Below are 20,652 nucleotides of genomic sequence, written 5' to 3' on the forward strand. Positions count from 1 at the left end.
ACTTGATGTTTTAATGCTTTATTGTGAGCTGCACAGAGAACAATTTCTTATGGGGCAGTAAACAATTAAAGTTTGTTTGTTGATTGATTGATTGTTGTTTACACAGTCAGACAGGTGTTATTGACTGGCATCAGACATTTATCCAGACATTGAGTCCTTCCCAAGGACCTGGGATGGCTGAATTTTATTGTCAATGTTGTTGCTGTTGTTATAGATATTGTCACAGAATATAGGCTGTTCCCAGTAAAGTTGCTTTTTGTAATTGGCTGATGGTGATTTCTGTGGCCTCTGTGGTGTTGAGGTGCTCTTCAAGTTGTTTGGAATTGCACCTAGGGCACCAATTACCATTGGGATTGTTTTGGTCTTTTTCTGCCACAGCCTTTCAATTTCAGTTTGTAGATCTTTGTATTTGGTGATTTTTTTCTATTTCTTTTTCTTCTATTCTGCTATTCCCCTGGTATTGCTATGTCGATTATTTTAACTGCTTTTTCTTTCTTCTTGACTACAGTTATGTCTGGTGTATTGTGTGGAAGATGTTTGTCTGTTTGTAGTCGGAAGTGCCATAATATTTTTGCATCTTCATTTTCTACAACTTTTTCAATTTTATGGTTCCACCAATTTTTGGCTACAGGTAGCTTGTATTTTTTGCAGATGTTCCAGTGTATCATCCCTGCTACCTTGTCATGCCTTTGTTTGTAGTCAGTCTGTGTGATCTTTTTACAATAGCTGATTAGGTGGTCCATGGTTTCATTTGCTTCTTTACAAAGGCGGCACTTGCTGTTTGTGGTTGATTTTTCTACTTTTGCTTCCCCCAGTCAGTGGCTTGTTGAATCACTGACTAGGAGCTTCCAGTCAGCAATTCAACAAACCACTGCCTGGGGAAGCTCTTCAGGGGCTCACGGGCCTCACCTCCAGTACTCGCCATGCCCCCTGCATCAGGGGGTGGGGCTTATGGTGTGCAACACTTTGCATGCACACTTTACAGTCCTAGGGGGCAAGGGAGCTGCCAGCAGGGCTATGTCCTTCAACCACCTAAGTGCTCCCTCACCCCTGGCTCTAGGGGCCCATCTTAACTTCTTGACCTGAAGCCCACTCTTCAGAAGCACTGGTGCTTCTCAGGGTGCCCTTGAGTTTCATTAGTAGGGATGTGCATCGAACCATTCCAGCTGGTTTGGTTTGAATCCAGACCCGGCCCAGTCCAGTTCTGAATTTGGTCGAACCGCAGGCTGGTCTGGTTTGACCCTTGAGCCAGGCCAAAACAGGCCGGTTTGATATCAAGCCTGGTTCGAAACGAGCTGGCTCGCACATCCCTATTCATTAGTTAGGACATCAGCCACTGAGTAGTAGCTTGTTTGTGATGATGCATAGAATTATTATTTGGAAGTGGGATCAGTCATCCTAGTAAGTGAATATATGAATTCTAAATACAATAACTTGGAGAGAAGGGGAGCTCTAAACTAAATTAAATAACAAACTATGCACACTGGCTGTCATACTACACAAAAATTGTGCAAATGAGATTACACAAGAGTAAGTACATGGAGAATAATGGGCTTACTTGTAACATCATTTGTACAATTTTTGAGTCAGTACAATTTTCATAACTTGTGTGCATGCTGTGTTAGTAGGCTGAAGTCCCCTTGCACAGAATGTCTGCCACTTACTTTCTTTTTCTCCTATTTATATCTGTTTTGGAGGAGGGATTGGCAGGAAATTATGGGGAAATATAAGTGTAATTTCTTCAGCATCTGAAATGTCTTCATCATCTGCAAGGCAACCCACCCACCCCCATTTCCCCTGCCCCGATTCTCTCTTCTCCAGCTGCTTTTGTGAGAAGAAAAGGCACATGGAAGTAAATGAAGGAGCAACTTTATTCTGGGCTGCTAAATCCATTAATAAATACCCATGACTGTTCTGTCCAGACTACAGTATCTTTGCAAGAAATGGGAATATAGCAGATAACAGGTGGAGCACAAATTAAATTGCACAAAGACCACTTTTTCTCTGTGCAGTTATGGACAAATCATTTTGCTAGAACATTTATAATTTGGTCCATCAGCACACGAGCAACACTTACCTGCAGCATTTCTTTTATGGCCTATCATACAAAGCAGTGGCAATGATGGTCGATCACTAAAGTCCTCTGCTTTCTTCCCCAGAGCCTCCTTAATCACCTTGAACCCATTAAGGACCACTATATTGTTCCATCCAGCCTGGAGTGAGAATACATTTCCATACTTTTCTCTAATCTATAATAAAGAGCAGCAAAAAAGAAAATCACTACAACAAAAAAGATAACTCCCAAGTGGTGCAAAACAATACATTTTGCAAAATCCAAATGGTCTAAAAATGGTCAAATATGATGTTTTTCTTCAAAAAAGACTTCAAAAAGGCAAAGTTTTCTTAGCTATAAATATAAAAATACCTATAACATTTCCTAATGAGGTTAACAGCACTAAACTTTAGATTAGATGTTTAATTCAGGTGTCCAGATTTGCTCCAGAAATTCTTTTGAACTAGAATCAGGTAGATGAGCCTCTCATGTGAGGAGACTTACAATCGGAAAACTTATGTTCAAGCCCTACTGCTGTACCTTGCCAAGACTATTTCTGAAGGAAACAAATGACATTCCTGCCAATTTGCTCTTTGCTCTCCTCACCTATCCCAGGGAGCACCTAAAAAAAGGTTTGTTTTTATTATTTTTATCTTCAGATATTCTGCAAAGCAGGACTGAGCTGGCTTTTTTGGAAATTCTGATCCTCTTTTGCCAGCCCTCCGAGACCATGTCATGCACATTGTCATGGACAGCCTCCAAATCATACTCTTCCCCATACAGGACATCCTTCCTAACCGTTGCACAGAGAGCTCCTGCCCAGGCATACAGCTGCACATGCACAAACAACAGCTGTCTGGGAACCCCTTGGAAGTTGCCACCTTATCACCTACTCAGGCCCTGTGGAATGTGCACGGCTGAGTACAAACATGGGAAAGCAAGTCCTTGTGCAAAAGGCCCCACTATCACCATGACCATACACAGTACATTCAGTGGAGTGGCCAGGGAGCCCATGACCCCTGGAACTCCAGTACCCATGCCAACAGTATAAGATTGCTCCCTTGGACACAACTCCCAGCTAAGTGGCATCGCAGACCATGGCAACTGTTTAAGAAAATGGTAAGCAGTGGGCAGGTGCACATGACTCTGAGAACTAAGAAGGTATCCTCGAAGGAACCACATTCTCCAGAAGGCCAAGGCCATGATCTAGACCAGTGTTTCTCAACCTTTTTGGAGTCAAGGACCGCTAAATTCTTCGTGCAGAGTTTCAAGGACCGCTACATTCTTCATGCGCAGTTTCCCGGACCGGCAGTTAGTAAAGGGGTTTCAAATCTATCTATCTATCTATCTATCTATCTATCTATCTATCTATCTATCTATCAGACTTCTATACTGCCCAAAACTTGCATCTCTGGGCAGTTTACAATTAAAATAATATAAGCATTAAAATAATTAAATTTGGAATCTTTTGCAAACATGGAATATTAGGGGTTCTCAACCTTGGGTCCCTCAGTTAAACTCCCATAACCCCCAACCACAATGGCATTTGGCCATTATGGCTGGGGATTATGGGAGTAGAAGTCCACCAACGTCTGGATACCCAAGGTTGAGAACCCCTGAATCTAAAAGCCTGGGTGAACAAATTTGTCACCAGTATGTCTTCAGTATGTGTGGGGTGGGGGTGGAGGTGCTTGTGATTACTCAATGGAGAGGGGATGTTGGGCCATTAGAAAAATTCAAAAGCTACATGGGGGCAATGAAAACAACACACAAGCAAGCTTTGAATCCCCCAAAATGCTTCATCAGGCTGGATGTCAAGCAAAGCAAAAAGGAGGTGAGGAGAGGAGAGCAGGGCAAGCTCAGTAGAGCCGGAAATCTACAGTTTAACCCTCTCATGATGGAGGTGGAGTATTAGCAGGAGTTGTGTAGTCGCAGGGCAGGATCCAGACAACGTTAGTCACGCCCACCCACTGAAATTAATTTAATCATCTCTCATTTGTGTCAATGCTGCTTGGTCATGATCACCTGACTTGATCTGGATCCTGCTCTTAGATGTGCACTTTGTGAGGTGGACCTAATGAAACCCGTGCAGCTCCTCCAAAACTCGTTAAATTTGTTACATGGCAGGTGCTGGGAATTGGGTTTTTTTTAATGGTGAAAGAAAATGTGAAGAAGAGCGGTGGATACCTGGCATTAAAAGAAAGGGGGTGATTCTGAGATGGCGGAGGGTGTGGGGCGTTGTAGTGGTAGATGCCTCATTTTCCTCGCTGGGGAGACGAGGCACTGTTCAGGGTGGGTGAGGCAATGGTGCACCGGACTGCACTCGGAAGGTCGCCTGGGTCCAAGAGCTGCCGCCACTGTGCTTGCGCACCAGAGTGTAGCAAGTGTTCCCCATCCTCTCTCACAATGTGCACTTCTGTGCCCCCCTCCCAACTCCCCTGCGGGAGCCAATCACACCAGCCTGCCTTTGGGGCCACGCAGCTCACGTGGTCCCACATGCTGCCCGCGCATACCTGTGAGGTGAGCCAGGGCGGCCCTCCTCCCTCCCTCCTCTGCTTAGCCCTCACCGCGGCATGATCCCGGCCAGAGATTGTCCCCCGCACCCGGCGAGGTCATAAAGGGGACCGCCGTCCTCCACCGGCGGTGCAGACCAGGGGGTTACAGGGGGCAGAGGGACCACAACACCCCACCGATGCAAGAGGGAAACAGCGTTCCCTCTCAAGGCGCCTCGACCACAATAGGCAGCTGGGTTTCAATCAATCAACCTTTGGCTGCAAACAATGAGCATGCAAGAACCAGCAGCCCTTCAAGTGGCAGCCCTTCAGGTGGCATACCTTTTCATGCCCCCACACCGCATACAGTTTGAAGCTGTAAAGATAGGGAATAAAATAGCTGTAGGAAGATCACAGCAGCACGTGGAGGCAAGGGACAAGAAGGTGATACTCTTCCTCTTCCGTACCATGTGCAAAATTGAGGAAGTGAGTGCCTTGATTGCAGTTGTTGGGGGGGGGGTTGACTCCCAGTCAGGGACCGGCGCTCAACCCTTCGGGGACCGGCAGCGGTCCCCGGACCGGTGGTTGAGAAACTCTGATCTAGACTGAGGAAGAGATGGTGGTCTTGGTCAACCTCTTGAATGCAGACTTGAATTCAATGTTTTTGAGCTGTTCGAATGTTTAAATTGTTTTTATAGTTTTGATTTTAATTGTTAACTGGTTTTAATTGTTTTAATCCTGTTGTAAACCACCCTGAGCCATTTTGGAAGGGTGGTATATAAATCGAATGAATGAATGAATGAATGAATGCATAATGTTCAGAGTGCACTCCTTGGCAAATATCAGAAGTATGAAGTGTTGTAGTGGATCTCACAGAAGATGTCACTCAGGGGCCATGATCTCACCTCCACCCAGTATAGGGACTGCTTACACTTCCTCAAGAGGTCCACAACAAACTCTCTGGGGTGCAACCCAGAATCATGGTGGCCTATGACAGGCTCTCAGAATTCCTCTATGACTGCCACAAAATGACATCCATTTTGACATCCAAAATGGTCATCATTGGCAAGAAACATAAGAGCCTCCCAAACCATCAAGAAAGCAGACCTCGCCCCTGTGGTCACCACTAAATCACACACACAACCCCTACCAAGCTCAGCCCATGAGTCAAAGTGAGACAGTGGTGAGGTCTCTCAAGCATCCTCCCAGTCAGGAATGACATGCAAGTCCGTCATGTCAAGGAGGTGGGTCAACAGAGGTGAATATCAGGAAGGCCTCCGCAGGGAACAACATCACACAGGTCAGATACCCAGCAGGCGCATGTGCCTGCAAGAACACTATCTATGTTGTTGCAACCTGTAACAACTCTATCTAAGACACACCAGGCAGGGAAGGGGATGACCTGCAAGCACGGGTCAGGACTGTCCATTGTTCATATTTGTCTTTTCAGGCAAAGACTGTAATTGTGGCAAGTGGGAGGAACTGTGGTATGTGGAGGTGCTCTAAGTCAAAGTTAGTGAGCACCAAAGTAGGGGAGGGGGAAGTGCTTGCCAACAGACTTGCAGGGACACTATAGCCATGCACAGAACCCCCATTCATAATGCCTGAACAGAGATATTGACACATTCAAAACTTTGCCTTCTATTTTAGTGGCCTGGAAACAAATCCCACCTCTACTCTGGAATTGTGTGGTGGGGGTGGGTGGGAAGGGGCCCTTGATCAGGTCATTGCTATCATGCAGTGATATCACGTTTTCTATCATGTTTTCCCGGCTGGACTGCTGAATTTTATGCCACGCTCCTTCTGGCAGATAAGAAACCTTCTATCCCCTACAAAAATGTTGCCAAATTTTGTGCAGCTGCTGTTAAGATCTATCAGCAGCTAATTTCCAGCCTTTATTTTTAGATACTGCTACAAGAGGCTTCTATGTTGGTGTATTCTGTATGACTTAATTTTTATCTGAATGCAGTATCACCTGTTTGTATGTCTAACTGATCAATGATAGTCATAAAGCTATTCATTCAACTGGACTCCGTTTCCCTGTTCTTCAGTTATACATACCATCATGCTTTTCTAATCTCAGAAAAACTCACTGGGTGAATTTTAAGGCTGAGGACCAAAGTGTCCTTTGCACTCAGCTGGGTTTATTCAGTGGTGTCATGGCAATTTAGAAGTGTCGACACTCTCCATGAAAGCCCACAGAACAATGCCCACCCCAGCAGCCATGCCCCATAGCCATGCACACCCTACAGCTATGCCCCCATTGCTACACCCCCAACTTAGACAGATTCAATAATTTGGGGGTTTCTGCTACAAGAAGTCAAGGATACCTTCCTAATCCTACAGACAGTGAACTAAGTAGCCCTCTCTTACTGCTCAGAAAGGCTTCCTGCTTTTTCTTACCTTCTCCAAACAAGCAGTGGATACCTGGCCACTTATGTGCAGCATTCACGTTTAATATACTAATAAAAATAAATTCAGAATTTGTGCTTAGAGATATGGCTTTCCTAAGGCCTCGACTGAACTATAGGCCACCTCCAGCCTCTGGATGCCTCTGAATACCAGTTGCAGGGGAGTGAAAACAGGAGAGAGGGCATGCCCTCAACTCCTGCCCGTAGACTTCCAGCGGCATCTGGTGGGCCACTGTGTGGAACAGGGTGCTGGACTAGATGGGCCTTGGGCCTGATCCAGCAGGGCTGTTTTTATATTTTTAAAATCTGAATTAAGGACTTTCCAGCTGTTGTGAACCAGGCCTGATTTGTATACTAAATCTGCTTATGAGCTAGCATCCAAAATTAGGCCTGTTTCATCAGTGTCACGAAGTGACCAGTTCTTTTATATGGTGACCATGTAGGATCTGGGCGCAAGGAAGAAAGGAGATCAAAGCAATCCAAACAGAACAATCTATCAGTATTACTAACAATATTTCAACCCTAGCCAGCAACAACATTCACCCAGTGTTCCTAACTAACATATGTGTGTGTATTAAATCTTCCTAGAGCCTAATAATAGAATTCAGATATAGTCGGAAAAGACGAGGGGGGTAAGGAAGGTTGAAGGCTGGCATGGGTTGGGGAGATCAGGAATTAGTAGAGGGAAGAGGGGAAAGGATAAGAAGGGGAAAGGATGTGGGGGGGGATCCAAGGCCTGTGAGAACCATATTACCAGGGTCAGAGGCTTGAGAGCGGTGAGGCCTTCAGCTGAAGGAGAGAGGCTGTAACTGGAAACAGGAGCTTGAGAGCGATGATCAAGTAGGCAGTTTGCTCAGAGCAAGGCTGAGAATGAGACCACCATGGCTGAGGAAGTCTTGACTTCTCACTGCGCAGCAGAAGTCAGACAGTTCCTGTCCATGGACAGAGTTCCTGCTGGTTGCCCCGCGGCTTAGCAGCAAACTCTGGGATGACTCTTGAGCAAGTATGCTTGTTAGGCAAGATTGCTTGGGAGTATCTTGGCTGGGGAGTCTTGAATTCTTACTGCATAGCAGAAGTCACAAACAGTCCCTTCTCCCTGGAAAGAGTTCCTGCCTCTAGCCTTGGGCAGCAAACCCTTAGATTGCTCATGAGCAAGTGTTGCTGGTAGGCAAAAGATTGCTAGTAGGCAAAAGACTGCTAGCTCTCTGTCCAGTAAGCCTCATTCTTTATAGTTGTATCTTCCTTTGATCTCCGTAGAGTCTATTCAAAATATCCTCATCCTTCCTGGGTCCCCCAAAAGGTGACAGTGCTGTTACCTGCTGGACATTGTCCTTTGATTAGTCAGGATATTAGCCCAGCCCAGGGAGATCTTAATCTCATCTTCTGTTAGCTGCTATCTTGAGGAGGGGACGTTGCCCAAAGCAAATCTGCATCTCTGAGCTGCAAATGGGAATCTTCTCTTGTCCCAGATTTGCCGGCCTGATCCCATGAGGTGTTAAGGTGTTAGTCAGGTAAGAATTAAAGTCTATAGATGTTTTCTTTGTGTGCATTTACCTAGAGTGGGAATTCTATAGACAGTAATTGAGTATCCCCTTTGGGCATAGCAGAGCAATCACTGACAAGGATTAACATAGACCTTGCAGGAGGAAGTGAGAGCTGAGCTTCTCACTTCTTCCAGACATTATCTGATAATGGGTTAGATTTTAACATCTGGATCATTCTGGCCTGGCTTTTGTGCTTCTTTGAGTACCTGTCAAGGTCTGGCCAACTGCCAGGGAAGATCACGAGACAAAGCGGAGCTGCTGAAACTGGATACGGCTTGGGAAGTTGGTCTTGACCGGACTTGGCTGCACGCTGTCGACACATAGGTTGACGAATGTTGCTTTTCAGCAGTGAGTAGAAGACTGGTGATGTGATTTATAGTGCAAGCCGAGAGCTCCCAGCTGGCAGGAATTCAAGGCTTATCAGCCCTCTGCAAGAGGCGTTTGCTTCTCCTAATAGTCTCTAATTGATCCCTGCATCTCGTGACACGCCACTGTTGTGGAGTCAGCAGGGGTTGGTTGCATAGCTCCTCTTCAGATTGGTCTTTCACGATTTCTGCTGCCTCAGGTTGTTGTGTCTGCTCTGAATTATTAGCCACAGCTGTTTCATGAACACTGGCAGTCGGGCTCTGCCCCTCAGACACTCCTGCATCGCCTGGAAAGTTGACAGCTTCCCCTTCCTCCTCGCTGTCTGACATCGAGGGCATGACAGTACCCATTTCACAATACAATGCTGGATTGCCTCTTCCTTCACAGAGCAGTTCATAAGACCTGGGTGTCAGTTCACCCTGAGTCCAGGGATTAATTCATTTCTTGATAAACTAGAACCAGACACAGGACTGAATTCCACATACTTCTGGGTTGGTATCTCTGGGTCTAATGTTGGGGTACGTGTGCCCCCAACACAGCTTGCCTAGTAAATCAACATATCGGCTCTCAGTCCAACAGTAACTTGCACATTCCCCAAAGAAAACTACTTCGAATCACAGAATTTTAGAGTTGGAAGGGAGGAGAGCTGGTCTTGTGGTAGCAAGCATGACTTGTCCCCTTAGCTAAGCAGGGTCTGCCCTGGTTGCATATGAATGGGAGACTAGAAGTGCAAACGCTGTAAGATATTCCCTTCAGGGGAAGGAGCCACTCTGGGAAGATCAGAAGGTTTCAAGTTCCCTCCCTGGCTTCTCCAAGATAGGGCTGAGAGAGATTCCTGCCTGCAACCTTGGAGAAGCTGCTGCCAGTCTGTGAAGACAATACTGAGCTAGATAGAACAATGGTCTGACTCAGTATATGGCAGCTTCCTTGTTCCTATGTAAGGGCGCTTCTAGTCCAGTCTTTGCACAGTGCAAGAATCTGCCAAGCATGCCTGGCAGATGGCTAGCCAACTTAGGTTGGGAAACCCCTGAAATTGAATCAGGTCTGAAGTTCTGATGTTGCCTGCTTGACTCTGCCCCATGAGATCCAAGACACAGGCCACACTTGTGGACTGCAGTCTGTGAATGGACTGAAGTCTGGACTGAAGCAAGGGAGTGTTAGCGTGCTTCAGAGAGGCAACAGACTTAGAGGCAACGCTTTTGTAATTTAGAAGCACAATGTAAAATGCAGTGGTTGGCAAACTTAATGACTTCTGTTGTACAGAGAGTGAAGACAGGTCCCAGGATGAGATAAGGAGGGGCAGGGGGGACACTAGCAGAGGAAGCCAGCCGGCAGCCGGTGTTCCTCCCACCAGCACCTCCCGGCCATGCCCCCTGCATCTGATGTCAGATGCTACTGCCTTTAAAGGCAGGGAGAGCAGCTCCTGGCCATGCTGAGAACACACCACTGGCTAGTATTTGCTTTCAAATGGGGCTGCATGGCCCTGTTTGGGAGCAAAGCCACACCCCCGGCACCTGATGTCAGATGCAGGGGGTGTGGCTGGGGCACCAGGCATGGCCCATGATTGGCAGAGGCCTGGGTTCTTTGAACCTGTCCGCTCAATGGTGGCTCCACCCCTGGCAGGGCAGAGTGGAGGTTCTGATAGCTTGTTGATGGATGGACTTTGGAAGGTGGGGAGAGAAGGGGTGGCATCTGTTTTGTGAGGAATGCCAAAGGGGATGTATTTCACCAGAGAAGATTCAAGAGTCTCAGCAGCAGAAGTTCTGCTGCTGTTTGATTTTAACTGATTTTTAAAGAGTTTTAAAATTGCTTTGTATTGTATTTTATATTTTCTCTTTTCCCTTTTGGCCTGTCATGATTTAATGTTTTGTGTGATTTTATTTCATGTTTTAATGTTGTGTTGTGAGCCGCTCAAAGGACAATTTGTTATGGGGCAGCTAACAAATAAACAAACAAGTTGTAGTTACCAGGGATTAGTAGTTAACAGTTGTAGTTACCAGGGATTATGGGTGTTGTAGGCCAATATCTGCAGGAGGGCTGAAGCTGAGCAGCTCCCTGACCTAGGGTGACCTGTCTTCCCAAGCTGTTTGGGCATGTTCAGGTGGCATGACTAAGCTGTTTTGGTTCAAGGAGAGGACTGAGAGAGGGACTTCTCTTCCTCATGGCATCAACTGCTTTTCCTTGCAATATCTAGATCAGGATTAATGCTAAATTCCAAAACTGGAGGGACTGTTTGGCGACACAGCTCTTATTTGTCCTGATCTGAAGGATATTTCTGACATGCTTGAACTAGACTTGGAAAGAATATTTGCCAGTGAATTAATTAGAACTGAAGAGAATATTTCAGAGAATTATTCTATCCATTCTACTAAACGCATTGGAGAATATTCTTTTCCAAGTCTAGCCTGATCAGGTATAAACAACATTTATTTAAGGTGCTAGCAAGTATGTGTGGTATACGTGATGGCCCAAAGCAGATGTGAGAAGCACAAGTGGGCATAATGCCTTGGGCTTGCTCACCCCTGTTCACCTTTGTACATGAGAGGAGGCTATTTAAAACTTACTTTTGCATTTGTAGCTAACTCCAGTTTTCCATTACTTCTGAATATGGGCAACTTTCAAACCATGATTAAGTCAGAATATCAAGCCTGATTTTGATACTGAGCATGAATTCTGAGATTGGTTTGTTACAAGCCACACTCACTGTGCCATTTTGGATGCTTCAGTGTACACCTCAAACTTAGCCACTTAAGTCATTTTCTTTCTTTAGCCTGCTTGGAAGAGAAAAGATGGCTGCATCCAGGTAAAAGGTCATTCTGACAAGGCATTTCCATGGCCATTTGCAAAAGGCTGGAATGGATTAAAAGAAATGCTCCTCTGATTGTCTGTGAGCACTTACAGAGAGAGAGAAGCAGTGCAGACCCAAATTAAAGTAGAGAGACAAGGAAAGGAATGCAAATTCTCTTCTTCCCATATATGATGATACAAAGTTTCAAGGCTAAACAAATCTTCTCACCTCATTTCACCCACCCCCCACAGTTATCAGAATTGAGTGAATAATGACAGAAGATGAGATGTGCCCCCACCCCTCTCTGTGCAGGCGATTGCTCTCAACAATCTCTTTGGGAACATCTGTTTTTAAAGGAGCATACGGGGGGGGGCACCCCAAACATAACCTAATCAATATTTGATATTCATGCCTTATTTGGAGAAGGACTGTGCACAAAAGCGCTTCAGGTGGTTTGGTGCAAATTCAAAACAAATTTGAACCGAACTGCTGATCCGCAAGAACTAGGCATCATTTCAGTTTGTGCACTGGGTCAGACTGAGACTGGTTTGACCCCATTCGATTTGGTTCAGCATTCTTGCAAAGAGGAATCTGGTAAAGATTCCTTTTTACCAGCAAAGGGGGAATCCTATGGAGTTGAAAAAGGGAGGGCAGGGTGGTAGTGGAAGCAGGCTTGAAGTTACCTTAACTGTGGCAACAGCATGAATCCTCATCAGCGCTGGCAGTGGAGGGCCAGCAGTGGCTCCCCTAGGCCCCACCGCCATGAGCGTAGGCTGGTGGGGCCCCCATTCAGGCCTCCAAGCTGAGATCAACCTAGTGGCCTCTGCACTTGCACAGAGGCCTGAATCTGTTCCCTGCTGGCTGGTGCTGATGCGGGGGAGCATCAGTGGGGCCTAGGGGGCTGCCGCTGCACCATCACCACATTGCATGCTGCCACTATGGTACATAAGGTGACCTCCCGCCTGCCCTTTTCCAACCCCATAGGGTTCCCCCTTTGCTTGTTAAGGGGAATCTTTACTGGATTCCTCTTTGCAAGCATACCTGAATTGGTCAAACTGGGCTGAACTGGTTTGATCCAAACCACATCCAGATTTGGCACAAACTCAGACCAGCCCCGCTTTGGAGGGGCAGTTCAGTTTGAACTCTAACCAGTTTAACTGGGCCAGTACGAACTGAACCTAGTTCAGTTAGAACTGGTTCTGCACATCCCTAAGTTGGAGCAAGAATTCCAAAATTCCAAAATCCCTAGAAGTGTCCTAAAGAAGCACCTTATTGATCTCCTCCACCAAAACTCTTCAATCAAGCCTCAGCATATGTTTTTGCCAATAAAAAACCCCTCAAAGATGGCAATGATCTCTTGCACTCTCAATCTACCACTGGACTCTGTGCCCCACATTGCTCGGGCGCACCTCACTACTCACCTCATTCTTGAGCCAACAACTGGTGAGGCTGATCCCTAGCTAGAAGCAGGTAGCAATGAAAAATAGCTTTTCTCTTTCTTTTTCTTTCACCCTCAAGCATCTTTCGCTTTCCCAGAATTAAAACTAACCACCCTCTTTTCACTCTCTTTACCCCTATTACCCCTCAATAAAACAGCTCTTTGTTTTCAAGAACACATGTCTATTCTCCTCTGGCCTTTCCAGTGTGTTCATGCTGTGGCCAACATTCCCAGAGTATTTTAAGGGTAATATTACTATTGATTGGTCTGCACCCATTTGAAGCTAATTTCCCCCACTGAAGCAAAGCATAGCGACGGTGCGTGGTAACTGCCATGTGTCCACACAGACCTCTTAAAACAGTGTGATAGTGTTCCTCCTGGTAGCCACTGGAAGAGTGGTACACAGGTGGTGGGCTGCTGCTGCCCCCGCCCCCATTATGCTGCATCTTCATTTATTTAGGGGAGGCTGTCCTCAGCGCCCCCCCCCCCAGTTTTAAGATGAAAGTTCTCAACTGATAACTTTTCCCACAGCTGTAGGTCTAAATAAAATAATTTGGAGGGAAATGGAAACCTAAATGAAATTGATTAATATGTCGAGAACTGTCTCAGCCCTTACAAATATATGCTTTAGCTAGCAGGATGTTATTAGCTGCATACCGATGCAACCTTAGCTTTGATTTTTTGACTTCTATAGTGGTAAGAGTTGCATAGAAAATATAGTTTTACTAGGGTTTAGCCCACCATCACACTGCTTAGTAATAAAACAGGAGAACCTGCCACGATAAAATTTCACTTTCTAGGCAGCTCTTAAAGGAACAGGACTTCTCAAGCCCTGAATGTGGCAACTGCTACCTTCCCATAACATCATATGTCTGGCAAAGCTTGTCCAGTTGGTACTTACACGTTGGAAAGAATTAGGTGGATAGCGTAAATCCAACTCCAGCAAATTCCCAATGAAAGGCAGTGGGGTAGGTCCTGGTGGATAGCGACTACATCTCTTCCTGCGCTTCACATAATCAAGCAGCAGAGCAAGCAGTAGGAGAGAAATGGCCTGTGTGGTGAAGTTGAATGAGACCTGGGCCCACAACCAGGAGACAGAAGCTAGGATCATGACCATCATCTTCTATTCACTTTCTTCCTTCTGACTAATTCTTCTCCTGCAGATTGAAGTTGTTGCAGCTCCTAATGCTCTGTCTGAGTCCCATTCCTTCTTTTATCTTGTCTGTGTCAGATAATCCAGTATCATTAATATAGTTACATTACTAGGTGTGTCTTCCTACTGCAACAGATCAGTAATTATGCCTATGTGTGGAAATGTTGTTGTAATATGTCCAGCCAGTCCTGATGTATAATGTCAAGCTAATAGTAATCTTTATTAGAGGCAGAGTCCTTTCCTGCCTATACTTTTTGTTGAATTTGACTCTTCCTGTAACAATATAAATGAAGTCTTCTCCTCTAATGGCTGCGTTCTTCTGAACTCCCATGATAGATTTCAACAAGTTCTTATGAATACTTAAAAGTGGCTTGTATAAGATAGATCTTTATTACCGTAAAATAAGAAACAGTCCACAACAATTACAGTTCATAGCAAGCATACAGTCAGTACAGTCAATTTACCAAACTACCCACATTTACATAATGAACAGTTCACCTAATAAAGACTTTACCTAACCAATCGAGGGGGCCTTAACCATTACAGGTACATGATAGTAAAAAAATTCACTGAATTTGGAAATCTTAACAGTGTTTTGAAATACTTGCTCCATATACTATATGGATTTTGTAGTAATGATTAGGCTTGGCATTGCCTTCTGTGGTCTTCATAAACAAAATAATTACTTTGTTGGTGATTGCAGAAGGTAGTAGTTTGAACAGAAATGGGAGTGGGCACATCTCACTCTGGCATTACTCACCAAATCTTGTTAAAGCAGAAAAGGGGGAGTGAAAAGAGTACTGAGAAAGATTGTCTTTGAGGAGTGCTTATCAGCTAAGGCTCACAGTGGAGGAAGGAAGCCAGAATTCCATTGCCTTTTGTAATTTGTACCTCTAATTTGGTCTGCCCTGAATCTCTGCATATGCTTAGATGCAACCAGAGAGGCATCTCCCGCATCCATTTTCAGTCCTACAATGACCTGGAGGCTTCAGGGAGCGCCTTATCAGAACAATCTTTAATTTTTGTAATACAGCCCACTAAGCTTCTCCGGCAAAAAGGCTAGGAAAATGGCTATGTTTCTGGTTTGTAGGATGTACTGAAGCACACAAAAATGGCATAGCGAGCAAACTTGGAGACAATTCCTTCTGTTGAGAGAGATCTTTAGGGCTACCCCAAGTTCTTCTTACAGATGAAGACAAGTATAGCCAGACAGGGGATATCCCTCGCCAATGAGCTCCGATCAGCACACCTGGGTTTAATGGAAGTTCACAGGTAGTTCACAGGAAGTTCACAACCTGGATGGCTTTAAGAGGGGTTTGGATAACTTCATGGAGGAGACGTCTATCAACAGCTACTAGTTGGAGGGCTGTAGGCTATCTCCAGCCTCAGAGGCAGGATGCCTCTGAGTTCCAGTTGCAGAGGAGTAACAGCAGGAGAGAGGGCATGCCCTCAACTCCTGCCTGTAGGCTTCCAGCAGCATCTGGTGGGCCACTGTGTGAAACAGGATGCTGGACTTGATGGGCCTCGGGCCTGATTCAGCAGGGTTGTTCTTATGTATTCCATCTTGCTAAGTATATAAAGAAAACTGTGACCTAACTGTGTATGAGAAGACTATGGCATTTGAGGGTCATGGGTGTTGTGTGTATGTACTTCAGAGAGCAGAAGAACATTTTAAACTAAATAACCTAAGGCTGATTTGCAGGGAAAAGATATTGGCTTAACCTCTATTGCATAAAGGAATGTGGGCATGAAATAAAAAGGCAATGAGGGAAGACATTTTCAACATCTCTCAGCTAAATAATTCTTATCTCTATGGTACCTAAAAATAATAATAATAGGCAATTCAAATGCTAGCAAAACTATCAATGGTAGGTTGGTGGCTTTCCTCTGCAGCTTTGGGGTACCTGTATTGCTTTTGATGTGAGAGATCTGGTCCCTCTATGAAAACAATCCCTTCTCCTTTCACTAGTCCACATTCCATTTTACTTTTGGCCCAAACTAGAGGCACCTCCTGCCTCCAGGGGTCATCTGGTGATTCTGGAAAGGGGAGAGGAGCCTTAAAAAAAAAAAATTACATTTATATCCCGCTCTTCCTCCAAGGAGCTCAGAGCGGTGTACTACATACTGAAGTTTCTCCTCACAACCCTGTGAAGTAGGTTAGGCTGAGAGAGAAGTGACTGGCCCAGAGTCATCCAGCTAGTATCATGGCTGAATGGGGATTTGAATTCGGGTCTCCCTGGTCCTAGTCCTGCACTCTAACCACTATACCACGCTGGCTCTGTGGTATACAGCCTTAATGACTGTGCACCTATGGATGGTTGAAATGACGGTAGGAAAAGTCTGAGGCTTGCTACAATAAAATGCTACCATTGGCTAGGCATATTGTGATGTGGTTCTCTTTAAGGAAAGAAACCCCCAAGATTTCCTTCTCCTTTCCTTTGTGGAATGCACCTTCTAAAGTGCACTCCAGCTTAAAGACTTCGATGGGGACATACCGCACAACAGGCGCTGGCTTGACTTCTCCTCCAAAGCCACTGAGCCTACCTGTTGAATAGGGGTGTGCATGGTCCGGAGCCCCCCCGGACCGGCACGGGGGGCCTGTAACTTTAAGCGGGGGGTGGTGGTTGTACTTACCCCCCCCTCCCCGCCACTCTTCCCCCTCCGGCGCTGGTCCGTTCAAATATCTTCTGGGGGCGGCAGGGTTCCTCCCTGCCGTCCCTGCCCCCGTCGTCGTTAGTTTAGGTGCCCAAGAGTTAATCTGTGCAGAAAACTGAAAGAGAGAGGAGCGCTGCCAAGCCTTTTGAAAAGAGACTTGAGGAGGTAAAATGTTTGTAAAAGAGACGAGCGGCTTGCCGAGCGCTAGTGGCGCGCATGCGCCCTGCACGGTGCGCGCGCTCGTCTCCGATGCTGCCACGTGCGCGCTACGCATACGTATGCGGCGCGGCAGCGTCAGAGACGAGCGCGCGCGCACCACACAGGGCGCATGCGCGCCACTAGCGCTCGGCAAGCCGCTCGTCTCTTTTACAAACGTTTTACCTCCTCAAGTCTCTTTTCAAAAGGCTTGGCAGCGCTCCTCTCTCTTTCAGTTTTCTGCACAGATTAACTCTTGGGCACCTAAACTAACGATGACGGGGGCAGGGACGGCAGGGAGGAACCCTGCCGCCCCCAGAAGATATTTGAACGGACCAGTGCCGGAGGGGGAAGAGCGGCGGGGGGGGGGGTAAGTACAACCACCACCCCCGCTTAAAGTTACAGGCCCCCCCCCGAACCGCCGGACTTCCGAACCGGTCCGGCGGTCATCCCAATGGCCCCGAACCAAAAACCATGCACATGACTACTGTTGAAGCAGGCAGAAAGCAGGAGAGAGTCAGATATCTATTTATAGAGAACTTAAAGAGAGTGTTAGAAGTTGCAGACTGAGAATTTCAGATTTTCCAGCAAACAGACAGCTAGTGTCTTGTACATGTGTAATGTGCATGATACAAATGTGTCAAGAATCACGTGATCAATTATGCTTGCTTGCCTCCACCCGTTCTGTTCAGAGGTCTGTTCTGAAGTGTGGTAACAACAACCTTTTGTGACTAGGCTTTGCTCAAAGTTTGAAGCCTTATCCCATGGCAATACGTGCCACAATGAAGCAATTCTATTCTGCACGTATTGAGTCTGCAAGTTCGTGTCCAGTGGAATTTTTCACATTTGTGAGGGGAGTGACTCAGGTTCCCTCCTCTTTGAACTTAGATCTGGACTTCAGCACGGATCCAAGCCATGTGTGAATGCACACTCTCCATTCCCCAAGGAGATGCAAGCTAAAAGCCATGTGTGAAAAGGTTTGGTTTGAATTCAAATTGAATTTTGTGGTGCCAAAACAGCTCATGGTGCCAAACCAGCTCATGGTGCCAAACCAGTTCGGTTGAACCGAGTGGCCTGACAGCCAATTCAAATTTGGCTCCACAATGTAGCTGACAGAGCCCACTATGAAGGAAGTGGTGGCTCAACAGCTCAGTGAAGACTGCAGCTGAAGAAAGGACACTTTCAGAGCACAGCACCATCCTAGAAAATAAGAAGCCAGAAGAAGTAGCATCCAGTGAAGCAGAAGGCTTTAATGGTGATGATCAAAGAACTGGTTCCTCTCTTCCTACATACGTGCAAACAACATCAGTGTTTGAAGAGTGGGGAAACTGGCAAACAGAATGGGAGCAGCTTAATCTGGGGGGAATCAATTTAAGCAGATTAATTTCGATGAGCTGTTAACCACACATTGGGAAATTTTTATCGTTATTGTGTAGGTTTTTAAAATCCTCCTAATACTTTAAATATAGCCTGCTAATTGAACTCACACAACCTGGTTTACTTAAATGAAGTTATGTAACCTCATTTCATAATAAAGTAAACTAACTTCTGTTAATATCAAAATAAGTAGGGCTTCATTACTGCCACAAAGTGAAAGAAGTAAAACTTCAGAAACAAAGTGGAGACATACATTTCAGATGCTGCTGATACCAATATATTGTGTCAAGGTGTTTGGGTCCTGTCTGGAGTGGCAGTGGATGGAAGTAGAAATTGTGACTCCCAAGTTGGACTTGAGACTAGGCTACTAGTGGATTCTCATAAGCTGGTCTTTCTATCCATAAATGATTGAAATTTTCACTTGGTTCTTGCTTACATGAATGGTGATAGTGTTTCAGCACATCCAATTTCTGCAGTACATATACACACAAGATGACTCAAATGGTGTCCACAGCAGGAAGTGGAGGAGGATGGGGAGAAAACTAATCAGACTGCCAAATTAGCTCAGTTAGGAAAACCCACAACTTGTATTGGCTACATCTTTACAGAAATTACTGTGTCATAAGACAAGAATCCCATCTGCTAACAGTTCTCCACAGCCTTCCCATTGGAGGGCATATTTACCTTCACCTAGGGGTGTCCATGCAAGTTATTGGGGAGCATTTCACATGCAATTCTGGTTTTCCCCAAATTTGGGCTGTGCATTTCAGCTTAGCCTGAGTTATGTCCGGGGTAAAAAAAAATTAAAATAAACTAAGGTTTTGGATATGCCCTGATGCTTCTCCCGTGATACATGGAGGGGCCATTACTGATAACTCGGCTTTTTTCAAAGTTTGCATTTTCATGGGTTGGTTTTTTTTAAGAACATCAAGTGAGGTTTTTTTTTTAAAGAACATCAAGTGAGGGTGCTGCTTGATAACTAGATTCACTCACCTTCCTCTAGGCTAAATGAAGGGGACTTTGATAGCTGTTTTTTTGAATGATCTGCTATATGAGTGACTTGAAATTGCGGGGGGGGGGGGGGGAGGTCTGATTGTTTGTGACAGAATGACAAAACTCTGTGGGGGTTTTCTAATTTGTTTTCCCTCTTGCACACAGGGTGCAGACTCTGAATTTCGGGTACTCTCCTCTCCTCCCAGCCTTTTTCTCTTCCAGGAGGCTTTACAAACAGGACTTCTACCCCAAATCTCCTTCAGAAGAGAGTGTGTGCATTCACACACCAGCCAAACATACCCTGATATCCCTTTGAGATCCTTGGACCCACTCCACACACCAATTGGCCTTTGTCTTATGAATTCTAGCTTATCTCAATTTTTAAAATGCTGATTTTAAGCTACTTTTTCTGAAAACACTGGAGCAAATAGGAAGAGGCACTGATATAGAATCATTAGCATGATAAGAGGGATACTCTCTTTAGAAATGCAGATATAGCTCTTTAGTAATCTCTCCCGCCCGCCCCGCCCCCCGCCATTGACTTGAAGGAAAACATGGAAGCCTGCCATGTGAATTTTCAAAAACAAAAACCGAGAACAGAGAGGAGGGGCTGCTTCCCTTGATGCCGCGAGTGTGATTCAAAGTGGCTTTGCTCAACATTTATCCCGTAACATGAAGCCATGTGTGAATTTTATTTATTTATTATTTTATTTTTACATTTTATATCCCGCTCTTCCTCCAAGGAGCCCAGAGCGGTGTACTACATACTTAGGTTTCTCCTCACAACAACCCTGTGAAGTAGGTTAGCCTCCAATTGCAAGAGGGATTGGATATTAGGAGCTGGGCAATGAGGGCTGCATATTGCGATATTGAAGAGACGTACATTGGGATCCCAACATTAGAAAATATGTTTCTGTAATTTTTTTTGCCAATTGTAAAACTAAGGGTACTGTCTATGTGGTAGTTTGCCCATGTAATCTATTGGGAGCAGCATGAGAGCTATTAAGACCCGTATTCTTGAACATAGATCCAGGATTAAGAACAGAATATTGGATGCCCCATTGGTACAACATTTTGTAGAAAAGTCCCACTTACCTGATGATTTGAAATTTTTTGTATTGTTCAAATATACATCAAGATCCTTTGACAAACAGGATGTACATAGGATTCTCCTTCAAAAAGAGGCT

The 20,652-nt window shown here is 45.4% G+C and overlaps 1 protein-coding gene across 5 annotated transcripts in view; it reads right to left on the bottom strand.

The window, feature by feature from the left end:
* LOC128326385 (cytochrome P450 2D14-like) overlaps nucleotides 1–20,652 on the bottom strand; it is an 84,830-nt gene that overhangs the window by 30,112 nt on the left and 34,066 nt on the right. For all 5 annotated transcript variants that reach the window (XM_053253111.1, XM_053253112.1, XM_053253113.1 and 2 more), the window contains one exon: nucleotides 2,078–2,249. In XM_053253111.1, the coding sequence (XP_053109086.1) occupies nucleotides 2,078–2,249 (172 nt within the window). The remainder of the gene's footprint in view (nucleotides 1–2,077; nucleotides 2,250–20,652) is intronic.

Source organism: Hemicordylus capensis, chromosome 5 (assembly GCF_027244095.1).
Source record: "Hemicordylus capensis ecotype Gifberg chromosome 5, rHemCap1.1.pri, whole genome shotgun sequence".
Taxonomy (NCBI): Eukaryota; Metazoa; Chordata; class Lepidosauria; order Squamata; family Cordylidae; genus Hemicordylus; species Hemicordylus capensis.